This window comes from Melitaea cinxia, chromosome 4, assembly GCF_905220565.1.
Source record: "Melitaea cinxia chromosome 4, ilMelCinx1.1, whole genome shotgun sequence".
Classification (NCBI taxonomy): domain Eukaryota; kingdom Metazoa; phylum Arthropoda; class Insecta; order Lepidoptera; family Nymphalidae; genus Melitaea; species Melitaea cinxia.
In genome coordinates this window covers 2,251,213-2,268,705 of record NC_059397.1, presented here as the reverse complement: position 1 = coordinate 2,268,705, position 17,493 = coordinate 2,251,213, and the positions used below count along the sequence as shown (strand labels likewise).

Here is a 17,493-nt window from a genome sequence, read left to right as displayed (position 1 = left end):
TTTCGATTTGAATGATCCTTTAATCCAATTAGAAATGTAGAGAAAAGCTTTTTGTGTATGTGTTGATCTGTTTAATTTCTTTGCATTGGCATGACACCAAAAATATCTTAAGTCCAAAAAATCTTTAATTTGCGGCAGTAAAGAAAGTAAGTAAGAAGAAAAATATAAAATATTGTTTATGGCTGTTTTAAACTAAGCGTGTTTTTATTTTTATTTAATTTTATTATCTGATTTTTACGTGGCTTAAGTCTTGGGTAGAAACCTAGTCTAGAGTATTATTTCCTCCAAATTCTGAAGATTTTTTAATTAAAATTTAATCCTACTTTAGCAAAATTCAAAATCAAAAATAACTTTATTCAAATAGGCTTCAAGAAAACCTTCGTACCTAAAATCGTCACTTTACAAATTAATTTTTTAAAGTGATTTTTATTTTTAAAATTGAAGCTACCACCGATTCTTTGGAAAATAGTATATTATATGTACTGTGTTGTAGTACAAAATTACTACTTAATAAAATTACACTAAGTTTACATATACATATGTAATCCTGCACCGAAAAATACGCTTTATCTATTAATTTGTAAGAAAAGATAAAGCGTAATTCATTAATATATGCTTGGAGATGTTTAATTCAAAGATATCCCAAAAATTAAGTCTTATGTTTAACATTAAATTTCCAAAGACTATTTCATTTTTTAACCGACTTCAAAAATAAGAGGAGGTTACTCAATTCGACCGTGTATATATATATGTGTATGTTCGGGGATAACAACGTCATTTATTGGACCTATTTCAATAATTCTTTTTTTGTTGGAAAGGAGATATCCCTAGTTTGGTACCATGATAAGGAAACCAGGATCTGATGATGGGATCCCAGAGAAATCGAGGGAAACTCGAAAATCCGCATAACTTTTTACTGGGTGTACTGATTTTGATGATTTTTTAATTTAATCGAAAGCCGATGTTTATCATGTGGTCATATTTAAATTTCATCGAGATCTGATTACAATTTTTGGAGTAATCTTTGATAATGCGTATTTACTTGACTATCTATATATCTATACTTTTTCGTCTACCTATGTTGTATTACTTGTCGATATAATTGAAGTCGATTTTCTTCGTTTGCCTGCAAACACAATTATTAAAATCTAAATTAACAATGGCGTTCCAATTTTTCAAACACAATAAAATGAACTTAGTGATTTTTTAAACTGGACCATTCATTTGTTCGTTTTTTAAATATACCTACTAATATTTTTTTTGAAAAAAAAAACATTAAATGTAACAGCTTTGCTCTTTATTACAATAAATTCGTCTACAAAACAAAAAATTCTATAAAAGATTCTATACAAACAATATTTGATATAACAGTCACATTATTTATATGTAGGTAACTAGGTACATGTATATAGAACATAGTTTAACTATAAACAAAAAAGATTAACATATTTAAAGTACAGACTTTTCCATTTCAATTAATTGGAAATTTATAACATCTAAAAATTATTTCGCTGCTATAATTTTACTACTTTATGGAAGTGTAACATTTTACTATTTTTATAAAATTAGTATTTCTCATTTATTTTGTAAATGAATAAACACAAACTATTATTTTTATTCCAATTACGTAACGTACACTTAAAAAATATTCAACTGTATCTATTTTTGAAATTGATAATTTTAAATCTACACGTCGTTATAAGTACGTGATCATTCGAATATTTATTAAACGATTCGATTGTTTCGTTTATATGTTACAAGAGTTGCACATTTAAAAATGTTCTTAGATAGGGAGTGAAAACAAACACAAAATAAATAGCCCCTTTTTATTTATCCGTCGAATTTAAGCCATTTTTTTTTTTGTTTACGATTTCATCAAAGCTAGTTGTAATAACGGTATAACGGATATTGTTGATAAATCTGCTAAAACAGCATCAACATTTTGTAGCGTGTTTACTTGGAAAATGTTTTCTTTTCTGAAACTGAGTATAGCTAACGCCAATAATGGAAGGATTTCTAAACAATCGTATCCTAGTATAGCGTCCCATAGAAGTAGCAGTTGATCTGGAGGAAGATGACCGCTAAAGGCTCGCATTAACCATTTGAATACCACTCTGATACTGAAACAGTAGTAGACACGTATAATAAGACTTAAAAAATATAGTTTAAAAATGTTTTTGTAGTTTTGAACTTACGGATTAATGTTGATGTTTCTGAAGTGTATCCATAGTAGAGGTTCATTTGCTTCAAGGAGTCTCTCGTAAAGAAGACAAAGAGATACAATACCCTATGAAGTAGTGAATTATTTGATAAATTATTATTATTTTACGTTTTATTTTAACTAAACTATTAGTACTATACCTGGGGGTGTGTTGAGATGTAATGTAAGCGATGCCAGTAACGCATATAAAAGGCGCGAAACATGAAGTATAGTTGAACAGGATCGTCATATAAATAGCAAAATGGGGTCGCTGGAAAAAGTTTTCAATTTTAGTGAAATAAATAGTCATTACAAATATTATTATTTTCAAGTTGATAATAGTTTTTATACTTGCTTCAATGTATCTTTTATAAAAAAAGCAACAAAAACTTATATTTAGGTAAATGTTTGCGTTTTTTCTGTAAAGCCGTAATAATGAAACTTATATTTCATTATAATATTATAAAGTTTAAAAGTTTGTATGACCGCGCTAATCTCAGGAACTATTGCTTCGAACCGAAAAAATATTTTTTGTGTTGGATAATATTTTAGTAGTATTTTCATTCAAATTAACGCGGGTGAAACCGCGGGGCATGGCTAGTCTTTAATAAAATTAAACAAAAACCTATATTTATTTAGATAAAACTTTTTTCTAAAGTTAGAACATTAAAATTTTGTCATAAAAATTACAAACATAAGGCCGACAGCAGACGTACCGTACATGGTGAACCCATGGAATGGTATGACACCGCTGGGCGGGAAGGCAGTGAGGCAGTCTTGTGCGTGTCGGCCCTTCACCGCTACTCGAAGGGCATTCGCACCCACCGTTCTTGCCACCTCACCATCACGTGAGAAACAGAGCATAACCTGTGAATTACACATGAACATGGATGGCCTCTTTTCAGATTTACCCGTTTCTTTCTAGTAGGGATTTGTAGAAAGTGTAATTATACAATGAAATGATTATTTATTTATTAAGGACAGCCAACAGCAGATACAACATAAATGTTTTAATACATAATAGTTAGGTAAACAGTGATCGTACTTCGTTTTATAGGCAGTCACTACGTGCTACTGCTCATTGAAAGCATTTAATAAGTAAAATCACAACAAGATACACTTACAAGGAAAATAAATATTTAAAACAAAAACAAAAAAAGTGTTGAATTTTATATATATTTTCTAGTTCTTGATTTTTTTTAATTTTGTTGATTGGTTTTTAATTAAGTACATAAAAGTATTTAGGAAATTTAGTATTTTAGAAAATATCAAATACCGTAAAATAAAATAAATCAAAAAAAAAAAAATAATAATAATAATTTAAACTATTAAGTGAAATAAAAAAACATGGCTTTATTTATTTTTGTCGACAGTATAAAATTACATAAATAATTTTAAAAAGTTTACTAGTAATATTTTAGTTTTTTCGTCATATTATACAGTCGTGTGACCGATATTACGTCACTTCCGTTATATATTTTTCTGACGGTTTTAGTATCGCATTTTTTTCAGTTCGGTCGCCCATTCAAATGTCAAGCCTGTCGTAAGGAACTTCGCTCCAATAAAAAAATATATAACAGTCACTACATTATGATGTAATACAATAATGTATAAATCATCATGTATGTATAATATTTCATAATCGTAATTATATTCATCTTTCTATATGGACGTAAAACCAATAAGAAATGAATACCTGATACAAGAGATCTTCAAAAACAAAATATTGGTCATCATTAGAAGCTGTTAGCTGGACATCTTTGAAAATGAGCTTGTCTATCATTAAATCCACTTCCAGGACGTTCTTTTTAAGTTGATTGAAGTAAATTATTTGCTGTAAATCGAATTATATTACTAAGTTAACAATGGTTACAGTTTATATACTTTACTTATATTAATTTTTTGACATTTACTATGAAATAAATTTTTAGGTTTTTTACGTTACATTTACGTTTTTTTCGTTTTTTTTTTCATTTATATTTATTTATATAAAATGTGAATTTTTAATTAACTGTCTGGGTTTATCTTATAACGACTTAATTCTTTTAACTATCCTAAAAAAGCTAATTCCGCAAAAATTTTCTAATTCATATTAACTTACTACTACGCACTTGCCTGCTGTTTGACTTCAGCGCCCAAAACTTGCGACCACAATCTAGCCCTTAGGCATTGAGGACTACCTTTCTTCAAATACTCCTGTATGACAGGAGCATACCCCAACCCTGCAACTCTCTCGCCGAGACCTATTCTTTCTGCTTCGAGAGTTGCGAAACCTGGTACTGTACTCGGCATATTAGGGTTAACACCTAGTAAGGGCTCCCCGTTGGTCCACTCATGGTATACTTTACGCTAAAATATAGTAAGTATTACGCACGCTTGACTTGAGGAGTATGAAGTGTAGAAAGGAGTAGTATAATGTTATAAGGGAGAAAAGATAAAAAGTGTTCAGCTGTATGCTATAAATAACAGTTTAAAAGCCTTCTACAACCGCGTTGGTGTAGACAAAGGGTCTGGTATGTAGCATTTGTAGTTAAAAATTAGACTGAAATGGCGTTAAATGAAGTGAGTAGTTACAGAGAACGCAAAGCTTAAGATTTACTCTGATGCTAATGTGGCGCCATTCTAATTTAATGCATTTCGACGGACACTTTCTGATAATTATAAAAAGACAATTCTCCGCCCCTCTACCCTCCATATTGGGGAGTAAGCTGGTGAATACGTGACGAGAGCATTACGAAAAGTGCGATCAAGTGAAGCGAAGGGAAGTTGAGAGGGAGATATAAGTTAGTGGAGATAGAAAAAGAGAGTTACGTTTCGTATATTACTCTAGGGGTAAGAGAGAGAGGGGCGAGCAACATTTTTTCTCTTTTTTTTCACACTTGTTTTTTTTTTGACAAAGTTATCTTATATAGATTTATATTTAAACCAAAAAAATATATAATTCACAAAACTATATAATATATTTTTACCAATTGATCTAAACTTTTCACTTGTAGAGGCAAATGTGCAAATTCCCATTTTGGTTCATTTCTGAAAAAATGTTTTCATATGATTATTTAGGACCATATAGATTATAGCTACACCTAATACACAATAACAAATACTCACTCTCTTGTAAATGGCACGTATCCCGATAACGTCAGTAAAACATCTAAAAAATCTTTTGGTGCGTAAACAGGTCTATATTTTGATAAATCTAAAATGTAAAAAAAATTTATAATTTGTAAGAGACACTAGCACTCAGTTATGCTATTAGCAATGATAAAATTAATACATCCCTATTTATTAAATAATTATACATATGTACCTAGACTATAAGTGCTAAGTTCATTCCATTTCTCTGCTAATTCTTCCTGCTCGCTTTGTGACCTTATCTTAGCTAAGGAAGTCTCTAAGTCAGAACACATTGAATTTAAAGATTTGTGTATTCTCTTCTCCCATTGTGCGCTGGCTTTTGATAACGATGTTAACGGATCTAATTTCTGAAAAGTTTTTTATTAGTTTCAGTAACCAACTATGGGATGCTATGCAGTTTCTATAATTTTTTGTAAACTAACGCACAATATATCAAAAGTGCAAAACATTTAATTATAGTAGGAAAATAGTATTCGTATAGGTACTTGAATTTTAAAATGCGTAATCAACTGTCTTACACTTTGCTTGCTCTGTGTTCTAATCCAATGAAAAACTGTATTTCTAAGTTTCGTGTCTAAGCCTTTTTCCTTCATCGCCTGTTGTAAAGTTTGCTTAAAATCATCTTTTTTAACATTTGGCGAAGATACGAGTTTCTGTTGGTCACAAAATATTTTAAAATGTTATTATTATGTAACTGCTACCATGAACATTAGGTAGATAAGTATATTATAAAAATTACTGACTTGCACATCACTATAAAAAGATTTATATATGGAAAGATTTTTAATTTCTTCTGCTAATTTCAAAGCTGTTTGGTGTATTGTATCCTCTTTTATATTTTCCATTGTTGCAAAACTATTTTAATTTTGTAAAATTGTAACAGACTAGACTTTGTTTACTTTTCTATTAAAAAACATACTTCACGTGGAAATTGATGTAGCTGTTACTAAGGCGACCAACTAATAAAATTTGAAAATAATTAAAGGAGGCAGATAATAATTATATACTTATGCAATTGTAAAGTAATTATTTATTCATGAAAATCGTAATATAACTTAAACAGCAATTTTTAAAAGATATTGCGATTATGAAAAAAATACATACAACGACTCATTAATGTCACCATACGAGTAGTGATAACTTAATAAACATTGTATAATTAAACACTATATTTTGCAATATAGTTAAAAATATCAGTAACAAATTGCACTTGTGTACACACGTACACATATAATATGTACAAAATAAAAACTATAATACATTTTTTTGACACGATTCTGACTCGATTATTCGAGTATGATCTACATTTATTTGTATTCTACGCCACTTTCAATTTATTTTTGTAGTGTCAAATTGTTGCAGTGATTCTGTTTTGGTCGTGTTATTCCCTTTGAAAACAAAGGAAATTCGAAAATGGGTAAAATATTTTTGGATCATATTGGTGGAACTCGATTATTTTCGTGCGCTGCTTGCGATGTCGTATTAACAAATCGTTCTGAACTAATTAGCACACGATTTACTGGAGCGACAGGTAGCAGCTGACAATTTACGTTGTTATGTATATCTAAAGAATTATTATTGCACGTAGTTTTTTTCCTCAGGTCGCGCTTTTCTCTTCCACAAAGTGGTGAACCTAGTATACTCCGAAGTTCAGGATAGGGTGATGTTGACTGGAAGACATATGGTCCGCGATGTTTCTTGTAAAAACTGCACGACCAAGCTTGGTTGGGTTTACGAATTTGCTACTGAAGAAAATCAGAGGTAAAAAGTATTTGAAAACATATGTGTTATAGCTTAAACCCAAAAAAGGTGGTATAAACAATTTAAGGTTAAAGAACTATATTTAAAAAAAAACAATGTCACTTACATGATAACAACACTACAATAAAAGTAAAACATACATATCGTCGTCTTATAAATCCTAGTGCTCAGTTAACGAATAGTTTAAATGGTTTCGTCTAATTTAATTTAAATAATAATAATAATAAAAACGCCAATAAACTGCTTATAAAAGGTATCTTGTTTATTATCTGGTATTATATTTTTTTTTCTTACCAATATTACTGCCTATAATCCAAAAAAACAATATATTTTCAGGTACAAAGAAGGAAGAGTAATTTTGGAAAGAGCTCTAGTGAATGAAACTGAAGGCATTGAAGAAATTCCAGTGAATAATGACGATTGAATATGAAATAACTTTATGTTATCTACGTTAAATTAAGAAAAGTGGTCTCACCTATTAATATTACTGTCATTGATCTATTTTCATAATAATATTTTATCTGAATTACTTCATTGTGATATAAATTGACTCCTCCAAGGAATACTAAACCCAAATACTGAGAAACTTGAATAAAAAAATAAATATTTAATACATTACTCAAGCACTTTTAATTTATTGGTTTTAGTTGCTATAATATTAAAAATATGTTGGTGACATTTCGATTGGTGTAGTAAACCTTGGAGGTAAACATATGTTTTAATTCATTCATGTTCTAAAACTATTCTTCTTAGTGTGGTTTATGGATAACTTGAATTGTAGGGGGCACTGTAATCACCATTCTCACACATCCTTAGATATAAAGGGTAGCTTTAAAATTAAAACTATTGTCATGTAAATGAATGACTTGATTGTGTTAAGTAGTACTTTTTTACCTATTTACTTTGAATTTGATCCAAAACATTGTTGATACAAACATGTTTTTTATATATATTACGGCTTATATCCTAGCATTCTTAATGTGACTGATTTGTAACTATATTTACCAATATAATTGAATATTTGATCTAAAATACCCTACACTAATAACCTTCTTATGTATTTAATATAGATCTTTAAATTAGACTGGTCCAGTTTTTGTAGACTGTACCTAAATTGTTTAGATACATAATTGACTCGGGAAGGAACAAATGGTTCGGAAAGGTTTGAAATTAAGGACAAAAAGTAATTGAATGTCACAGAAATTATTTGAAAGGGGGAGTCATTTTAAACTTTTACTCTTATAAATATTTACATATGCTATCAGTTTGAATTATAACACTACATTTTAGGATGATTTTAAACTGATTTAATTTTTCTTGTAAAGGGTTTTTTTATTAGATCTCTAGTTTAGTAAAAATTTTTAGTTTTTGTAGTTTGTTATTTTCTAAATAAGTTTTTTGATAGACAACATTATTTGCTGATACTTTTTAACCGACGTCAAAAAAGAAGAGGTTCTATCTATACTTTACTGCATATTTTTTTGTTATTATTCCTGATATATAAATAATCACAAAAGTAATGTTTACAAACTTTTTGGTTTGAGCCAAAGATTTAAACGATTTAAATCTTTGGTTTGGTTATCAATTAGTATTAAAGTTGTCAATAGTTAATATATTGTCTTTGATGACTACTCAATTTTGTCAATTGTAAATTTTGTTTAGTGATAAAATTACAATTTATACATGTAAGATAAAATAAATTAATTTTTAATTACCACTGACTTTTATAACATTTTAATTTAATACCTGTAATATAAACAAATTATATTTATGATTGAAATAACTTTTTCGGATTTTATCGTGGTTTATTCACTTTTTTAGATTCTCGACGTTTCGGATACTTTACAGCAACCATCAGAGGACTCCCGTGAGAAATTGAGTGAAATTCGCGTAAACATTAGAAAACAAATTATATTTATACCTAAAAATTGTAGAGTATTTTTTGTTTGTTTGTTTTGTTTTGTTGTGGGCTCGGTTTTCCGCATTTAGACACAAAGGTGGTCCGTTATGCGTGAAGCCTCCGACCAGACGGGTATTGTGTCTGGTGGGCTACTGGCCCAATTGTAGAGTATATAATGTGGTAAATATGGAGTAATTTTAATGTTCAACGACAAATATTAATGACTTTTTTATTTTATTGTAGTATAAATATAAAGTTCTTGTTCTGTGTTCTTTGTTGGTGGGATTGACTTTAAATAAGGATTTAATTAAAATAACAATATTTGTACAATATCACATTTTATTCATTATTATATTATATAACACAACATATATCATTTGCAGATAACATTTTTTTTGTTTCTGTATTTATCTTTACGCAAAATACTTAAGCTCAGCTTTACAAATTGGAATATATTATAAATAAAATGCCAACAACTTGAAAGGATTTGAATCATTCAAGCAGTATACTGTTTATATAGCACAAATTCATATCATGTAGCATTTTAATGAGAATAGCATTTTATTCTCAGAAATTTAAAACATGAAATAAATTATATAATTATAACAATGTATGTATAAAACATTCTGTATTGTCAATTACTCAATTGATTCAAATCCAATATCATATACTCAATAGAACTTATACTTCTTAAAAAAAAATATCGCACCATCGCCTAAGGCGAAATATTATACAAACTCCGTAAGCACCTCAATTACAGTTGCCAAATAATAATAAAAAAAAAAAATCAAAAAAACACAATCATCAGGCACAAAAACCAGTATAGAATAAACACTATCAAATATTTAGATAAAAATTATTTCATTGGTGGTAAAGATATCGACACACTATGACTACCTTATTAGATTACCATTACTTTTAAAAATATTACTTGTGTGGTTTAGAGGTACTGTGGCCGAAAGACAACTTATAGAAATGCCTCATCCGTAACTAGAAAAAAATCATTCCTTACTTTATAATAGAAAAATATTTACGTCACTATACAATCATAGACAATCTACATATATTTTAGATGAGGCAGATATACATCGATGTATTCTTGTTATTATATTTGTAGTTTCAAAGAAGTGTTTCTTCTAACTCAATTACTCATCATATGCAAAATAAAAAATATACTCTGTCTAATTCAAAATCGATTCGAGATCACATTAAAGTCAACCTCCTGACTTCATATAGTACAATTTTTAAAGCAATTATTTGAATCATAATCAGGTATCCGTTTCGTATTTTATATATTTTTTTTTATCACCAACAATTAGGTACTATAGTCGATCTTTTCAAGATTATTATTTTCATTCTCGTTTTATTACTAATGAAGCATATTCGAATATTTATTTGCAATTAAAAGATCAATGGAAAAACAAAGTATAATAGAAAATTCCTACTCTCAGTTTAATTATGAACTATTTTTATGTGGTATCGTTTTTAAAAATTAAACTTTAATGTATCTGTTGTAATATAAAGCAATACAATAAACAGGATAATGTGAGTTTGTTATTTTTACATCAACTATTTATAGTATAAAGGAAAAACCGATGACATTTATCGGTCCGTCAATTTGCGTCTTTTGAAAGTAAATTAATAATATTAAAATTGACTTAACATCATCATAACAATAAGTGAAAAATATCTTCCATTTATATAAAATATTGCATCAGAATAAATCTATCGTCAAATTAATAATTCATACAGAAGATTCAAAGTTACACATACATAACAGCTATTAAACTATCATTCTCGAGGATATCCAAGTCTCTCGTCACTTACATTTATTCTGTTAATAAAATTTTGAATTTTTTTTTTGTTCCTATCGCGAATTTTGAACAAAACATTCTTTTTAGATCACATTCGCGGAGTTTCCGAAGCAGGAACGCGCAGGACGCGTTGTTTCTCAGTTTCGATAAATTCTAGTAACGCCATATATATAAACTTGTATTGTGCCTCGTTCTGTACCATACCGGATCGTTGGTCTCGGACCATTTGAACCGTACGATGGATGTCTATTTCACAGTCGAAACCCTCTTTTCGTATCTGGTCTAGAATCATATCGATGACGATAAAGGTGCCAGTCCTGCCGATTCCTGCAGAACAGTGGACGCATACTACCGCTTGACTCGGCGGGTCTGGCCCAGTCATTATCTGCTGAAGCCTATAGTTGACATCCAGTAAAATATTCAGTACCCGGCCAGGTTCTGATGGCACTCCGTGATCCGGCCAAGCGGTGAAATGGAAATGGTATATAGTTCTTTTCTCGTTAGGCTCATCTTTCTTCGTGACTATGAAACGCCGCAACGTATAGTCTTGAGTGGAGGATTCAGACTCGTTGTAGATAGTGTATTTCTTTATCACTTCTGTCTTATTGAGTTCCGGCCAGTAGCGCTCGCATTTAACTTTACCGCGTTCTATTTCCTTTGTTGTCATTATTATGATGCGGACATCCTCCTGCCATATCATCGACCAGAACTGGTAAATCGTGGTCGAGAGACAGCCCTGTGTAGCGATGTAAATTTTATTGTAAACCTTGTCAGCGTCACCGTTTTCGACGATTTCCGACGATTTCGGTATCGTAGTATTTACGTAGTTCGGGTTGGTACGGAGAACGTTCAGTTCGAATGGTGGTACGAGTTTGTGAGTACCGTTACCGTTACCGTAACCTTTCGCAGTATCCCTCAATTTCTCCTGTGTAATAATAACCCCTTTGTGAGTTGGTGACGTTTTGCTTTTATTTTTAGACGCACCGTCTTTCGCTTGTGGGGAGTTATTCTCGTTACTTCCGTTCAAATCCTGCGATTCAGAATTGGAATCGATAAAATCACACCGGATGTAATTTGCGTTGATGTAGTCGGAACCTGGCGGGGCGTCGGGGGGAATGTCCCGCAGTATCACCCGAGTGTGATCAAAGGGGATAATGTTTTTGTATCTATTCTTTCTTATATTCTCCGGTTTCGAACCTTCCATCCTGTCGAATAGTTGTAAATTTTCCATCATCTGCAACGTTTCGAATTCCTCCCAGAAGCCTTGTTTGTAGGCCATGCTCTCGATAGGTCCCTCGTTTTCTTTCTGGAGCTGTTTAACTCGCGTGTGAAAGTGTTGTACCTGAATACGTGTCGCGTTAAATGGTTGAATGAGCCTCAACACTTCACCGGTCGTTTCAACCATTGGGAAGTTGCGGTAATGTTCTATGAGGCTGACGAGGTCATCGAACGGTAGTCCTCCTCCGACATCGTACTTATTGTCCTTCCGCCTTACTATCACATGAGTGACCCTGTCTCTTGTACGCACGGAGAGTACGAAATCCCCCGGCTGTCTCTGCGATTCTCTTACCAGAAAAGAACCGTTCTTACCATTTTCAAGCATCATTCTCTCTGCTTCCTTTGCGGTGAGTTGACCATGGTACCACCGTTCTGTCGTCGGATCCGCGCAGTTCAGCGGCGTCTTTATTCTAATGATATTGCCATTTTTTTCACGTAGCTGACCCTGATTTTCCATGTAGTACTGAACAAGTTCTGAGAGAGTAGCAAACTTTTCCCCGCCATATAAGTCAAGAAATTCTCCATTATTTTGTATTTTAATATGAATTACTTCGGACCCCCTGCGTACAGATAGTGTGAAATCACCCTTGTTGCTCATACTAGGCCTCGCTAAAAAGTAACCATCCCGTCCTGACTCCAGTAACAACTTCTCAGCATCCACCCCAGTCAAGGATGGATGAAACCATCTCCGAGTTATCATCTTACGCTATCAAAAAGCACCAATGTGTGACTTAAAACCTACTTATCCAATTATTATGTTGTTCTCTTTTAGCCTTATCCTCCATATATCCTCAGTACTCATCTGAAATAGAAAAATGTCTACTGTCAGATTACCAATATTACTGTAATTACTGAAATTGAAATTTTTTATTTAAACAAAAGTCAAGGTAGCACCACCAAAAAACACCAATCAATTTAAAAATGGATACATCTTAACATTATGTACATTACAAACTTAGTAACTTTAACTTATTGTTAGTCATTATATTTAATGAACTCAAAATTCTACTTGGGAGACCTTACCTTCAGTTTTATTAAATATTACAATACATAAATTAAATTAATGTCCCTTTAATTAATCACCCTACATAAAAAAAATGATAGTACAAAATAAGGTAGTATGGTATTTGTACTAGTATAAATCAGGACTTAGATGACCAAGCTCTGTCTATTAAAATATATACAAAACAAATTTAGGCAGAACAAAGAACAGTTGTTAATGATATTTTGTATTATTTTGTAACAACAAATTTTAAATAATACTACATACGCTTCAGCCGGTAATATCCCACTGCTGGGTAAAGGCTTCTTTCCCCATGTAGGAGAAGGATCAGAGCTTAATCCACCACGCTGCTCCAGTGCGGGCTGGCAGATATAATTAAATTAAAAAAAAAAATAACTGAGGAAGGGCACAGCAGGAATTTCCTGCTCAAAATATGGAGCAGCCCGACTGGGGTAGTACCTCGACCTTACAGAAGATCACAGCAAAATAATACTGTTTTCAAGCAGTATTGTGTTCCTGTTGGTGAGTAAGGTGACCCTCTGTGCTGGTCAGCTCCTAGGGGGATTGGGGATTGGGTCGGCAACGCGCTTGCGATGCTTCTGGTGTTGCAGGCGTCTATAAGCTACGGTAATCGCTTACCATCAGGTCAGCCGTACGCTTGTTTGCCGACCTAGTGACATAAAATATTCCGAACTATATGAAACGATGGCTATCAGGTCTACAAAATAACAACCGGGACCAACGGCTTAACATACTCTTGGAGCTACAGTGTGGGGAGACCCACAAGGACTGCACAAACACCCAGACCACGGCAAACATCTTCATAGCCAATACAAATGTTTGTCATGTGCGGGGATCGAACCGGCAACCGTCAGATAAACAGCCACAAAACAGTGCTGTGACCGTTATAAGACGTAGGCATCCGCTAAGAACGGATTTTACGAAATTCGACCCCTAAGGGGGTAAAACGGGGGTTGGAAGTTATGAAAGTCCTATGTTTTTGAAGCAAGAGACTTGAAATTTAACAGGTATGCTCTATATATAGTGAGAAGGTGTTCAAATAATGTATCTTTAGAAATCAACTCTCTTTTGGGGTTAAAACGGGAGATGGTAGGTTTACTCACTAATCACGAAATCTCCGAAACTATAACAGATACGAACTTGAAATTTTGCAGATATGTTTCTTATAGGTCGTAAACATCCGCTGAGAACGGATTTTACGAAACTCGACCCCTAAGGGGATAAAACGGGAGTTGGAAGTTTGTATGAAAGTCCTATGTTTTTGAAGGAAGAGACTTGAAATTTAAAATCTATACTTTATAGATGGTGAGAAGGTGTCCAACTAATACATCGTAATCTATATATACAAAAGAGAAAGGTCACGGACTCACTCATCACGAGAACTCAAAAACCGCTGGATGGTCCATCCATCCAAAATGGACAAAGATGAAATTTGGCAGGGAGGTAGATTATAGTTGGTAGACGTCCGCTAAGAACGGATTTTGCGATATTCCACCGCTAAGGGGGTTTAATTGGGGTTGATAGTTTGTATGAAACATATACAGCAGCTATAAGTTCGCCTGAAAGGCTATTTATACTGCAGCCTGAAAAATAAAACTAAAAATGTGGTGTATAGAGAGGTTTTATTTGTGCCTTTGAAAAAGTTACTCAGAGTGATAAGCATTTCAAGTGATTGAAATAAAAAAATAATTTACGTTAAGCAGCTTAAAAGTAATGCATATCTTTATAAACAAGCGGACGTAGTCGCGGCCAACAGGTAGTGTATTATAAAAAAAAGTCCCCAAAAGCGTATGTGATCGATTCCCTCAAAATCTACTGAACTTTCACCAATGGAGAGAGGGCTTCAAGAGGAAGGTTTACGGAACGGCTAAGCCGATTTTGATGAGAGTTTCACAGGAAGTTTACCGGGAAAACTTTGTGACAAACTGATTTCAACGCGGGCGAAGCCGCGGGCACAGCTAGTAACTATATATATATATACTAGCAGACCCAGCGAACTTTGTTTTTATCCCCTTAAATTCCCCTTAATCCGCCCCCCCCCCATGTAACTTAGGTGTTTAAAAAATAGATGTTCGCCTATTCTCAGACCTACCTGATATGCACACAAAATTTCATAAAAATTAGTCCAGCCATTTCGGAGTATTGTAACATTGTGACGCGAGAATTTTTATATATACAATTTGGATTAAGTTTATCACGCATATAACATTACATGACAAATAGACTTTAACAGCAGAACGTAGAATAGGCCATTAGGACCTGTTTTTTTTTTTCAATTAATAAACTAATACTAAAACAAGAATATATCAAAAACTCAGTTGATTTGTATCATTTTTTTTATATAACTAGATTGGCAGACAAGCACGTTTCACCTGATGGTAAGCGATTACGGTAGCTTATGAACGTCTACAACATTAAAAACATAGCAAGCGCCTTGCCCAATTCCCCCATGAGCTCTGGTCACCTACAGGAACACAACACTGCTTAAAAACAGTTTATATGTTAGGTATAGTTTGCAGAGGCAAAATGTGATAAACTAAGCCCTAACCCTTCTCTTATATGGAGAGAGTTCTTAGCCCAGCAGTGGGACGTTACTTTCAATCAATCGCTTAATATGACTTTAATAGGTTAATATTTAGAAACCTGTGACAAGAATTTGTATTTTATATAAAACAGTAACTACTGTAAAAAAGCAAATATTTAAGATTTAATTACATTGTACTATTGGAAACAATACAATTGTTGACAATGTTGACATTACCTCAGCAGCAAGACAATGTTAACTAAACATATTAAAAAAAAAAAAACCTATTGTAACTTGTATAGTTAACATTGTTACGGAAATCGGAATAATTTAAAGGAAAAAATTACAAACAAGTATTTTCATTATTATTATAATTGGTGGTAGGTTGCATTTTAAATTATATTAAAATTATAGACAATATTCAAAGAAACTAAAAAAATTATTTGTATGATATTAAAATAAAATATAAAAAATATTGTAATTTAAAAGTTATTTAAACATGATTTGTTATATAAATAGTTTATTAAATAACATGCTTGTAGGTTATGTTTGGAAAGATTTGATTTCTAGTTTATTTCATTAAAATAAATAAATGATGTGTTTAATGTGCTACTTATTAATATTTACAGTGAAAAATAACAATAAAATACAATTAAAAATACGATAACTAAAGTATTAACTTTTCGACTCAAAGTATACACTGTACATATTCATTTTTATATCTACATACATAGTTATACATAATATGATCGGATATACACAAAGGTATGCTAAAACAAGGAAATGGTCATTTAGAAATGCTCGTATTTATCATTTTTAACAGTATTTACTATAATCCTTACCTCAAAAAGGCACTACTTCAAGATACAGCCCACAATCTTCTTTAAAACAAGAATTAAAACCACTGAAGTGTTGTTGCTATGCTGACTTTAGACTTTTTGTATCACTATTTTCAAGGGCGTATTCGCGAGTAAAGTAGCGCACGTTAAATATCATGCACGTGTAAAGCTTTAGCGACGATTTTGTGCACCATTTAATAATTAATATTAAAGTAAACGTGTAAACATAAACATTATTTTATACAAAACGCTAAAGATTAATTTCATTTCTTGACGGCCTGCGGAAATGTCACACAACTTTTTTTCCGTTTTTTTTTTGTTCTATGTCAAAGCTGTCACTCACTGACAGGTGAATGAAGATTGCCAGGTTGCAATGAACAGCTTGTAAATTCTAATACTAAGCTGTGTCCTGTGTGGTTACCGCAGTAAAGAATATAGCCACTCCCCTTTCTTCCAGTGGGTGTCGTAAGAGGCGACTAAGGGATAACACAGTTCCTGTACCACATTTGAACTCAAAGAGCGTATCGATGCCGGGATAACCATTCAACTGCTGGCTTTGAAATACACAAGCCCTATGGAAAAAATCTCATAAAACATGGACAAATGCAGACCAAATTCTCATACCGAGTTCCGAGAGCACAAGAGATCTCGTAGATTCTCATCTCATGATCTCTCACGGGCAGCAGTGTCTTCGGTGCGACAAAGTCAGCTCTGCGGTCACCAATGCCCAGCGTGGTGATTATGGGCAAAACACATGAATTCACGCCATTTTTGTTGCAAACCTCTGGAGGCCTATGTCCAGCAGTGGACTGCGATAGGCTGAAGTGAATTTATTTATTTATACTTCCGCACACCAACACAAAAGCAAAACAAGTTCAATGAGGCAAAAAAAATAAATAATAAATTTGCATTAGTTGCAACAGGCGGAATTAACTACTACCAAGAATAATTATTTCTCAATACGGCTTAAAAATGTGTTAGTGAAATAAAAAAAGGTTATTGTTGTTCGTAAAATTTA

The 17,493-nt window shown here is 32.2% G+C and overlaps 3 protein-coding genes across 3 annotated transcripts; 1 reads left to right on the top strand and 2 right to left on the bottom strand.

Moving 5' to 3' along the window:
• Positions 1-1,679: 1,679 nt before the first annotated feature.
• On the bottom strand, positions 1,680-6,180 carry LOC123670493 (TBC1 domain family member 19). The gene is made up of 11 exons (XM_045603985.1): positions 6,079-6,180; positions 5,854-5,988; positions 5,508-5,682; positions 5,309-5,396; positions 5,170-5,230; positions 4,316-4,549; positions 3,897-4,034; positions 2,917-3,067; positions 2,362-2,471; positions 2,196-2,287; positions 1,680-2,120 (listed from the first exon to the last, which is right to left on the bottom strand). The coding sequence occupies exons 1-11, from the start codon at positions 6,178-6,180 to the stop codon at positions 1,865-1,867; spliced, it is 1,542 nt and encodes a 513-aa protein (XP_045459941.1). The 3' UTR covers positions 1,680-1,864.
• Positions 6,181-6,651: 471 nt separating this feature from the next.
• LOC123670010 (protein yippee-like 5) lies at positions 6,652-8,810 on the top strand. The gene is made up of 3 exons (XM_045603505.1): positions 6,652-6,866; positions 6,937-7,096; positions 7,433-8,810. The coding sequence occupies exons 1-3, from the start codon at positions 6,749-6,751 to the stop codon at positions 7,518-7,520; spliced, it is 366 nt and encodes a 121-aa protein (XP_045459461.1). The 5' UTR covers positions 6,652-6,748; the 3' UTR covers positions 7,521-8,810.
• Positions 8,811-10,350: 1,540 nt separating this feature from the next.
• On the bottom strand, positions 10,351-16,790 carry LOC123670009 (tyrosine-protein phosphatase non-receptor type 11). The gene is made up of 2 exons (XM_045603504.1): positions 16,479-16,790; positions 10,351-12,890 (listed from the first exon to the last, which is right to left on the bottom strand). The coding sequence occupies exon 2, from the start codon at positions 12,786-12,788 to the stop codon at positions 10,899-10,901; it is 1,890 nt and encodes a 629-aa protein (XP_045459460.1). The 5' UTR covers positions 12,789-12,890; positions 16,479-16,790; the 3' UTR covers positions 10,351-10,898.
• Positions 16,791-17,493: the final 703 nt, after the last annotated feature.

What these genes read in the sequence shown, in the direction of transcription:
- LOC123670493 (XM_045603985.1), bottom strand. Translation starts at nt 6,180, where the DNA reads ATGGAAAATATAAAAGAGGATACAATACACCAAACAGCTTTGAAATTA. An exon ending in TGAAAAGTTTAGATCAATTG is followed by an intron (nt 4,550 to 5,169) that starts GTAAAAATATAT and finishes ACTATATTTTAG; the next exon opens with CGTAAAGTATACCATGAGTG. An exon ending in GCGCTGAAGTCAAACAGCAG is followed by an intron (nt 4,035 to 4,315) that starts GCAAGTGCGTAG and finishes TTCGATTTACAG; the next exon opens with CAAATAATTTACTTCAATCA.
- LOC123670010 (XM_045603505.1), top strand. Translation starts at nt 6,749, where the DNA reads ATGGGTAAAATATTTTTGGATCATATTGGTGGAACTCGATTATTTTCG. An exon ending in ACGATTTACTGGAGCGACAG is followed by an intron (nt 6,867 to 6,936) that starts GTAGCAGCTGAC and finishes TTTTTTCCTCAG; the next exon opens with GTCGCGCTTTTCTCTTCCAC. An exon ending in GCTACTGAAGAAAATCAGAG is followed by an intron (nt 7,097 to 7,432) that starts GTAAAAAGTATT and finishes ATATATTTTCAG; the next exon opens with GTACAAAGAAGGAAGAGTAA.
- LOC123670009 (XM_045603504.1), bottom strand. Translation starts at nt 12,788, where the DNA reads ATGATAACTCGGAGATGGTTTCATCCATCCTTGACTGGGGTGGATGCT.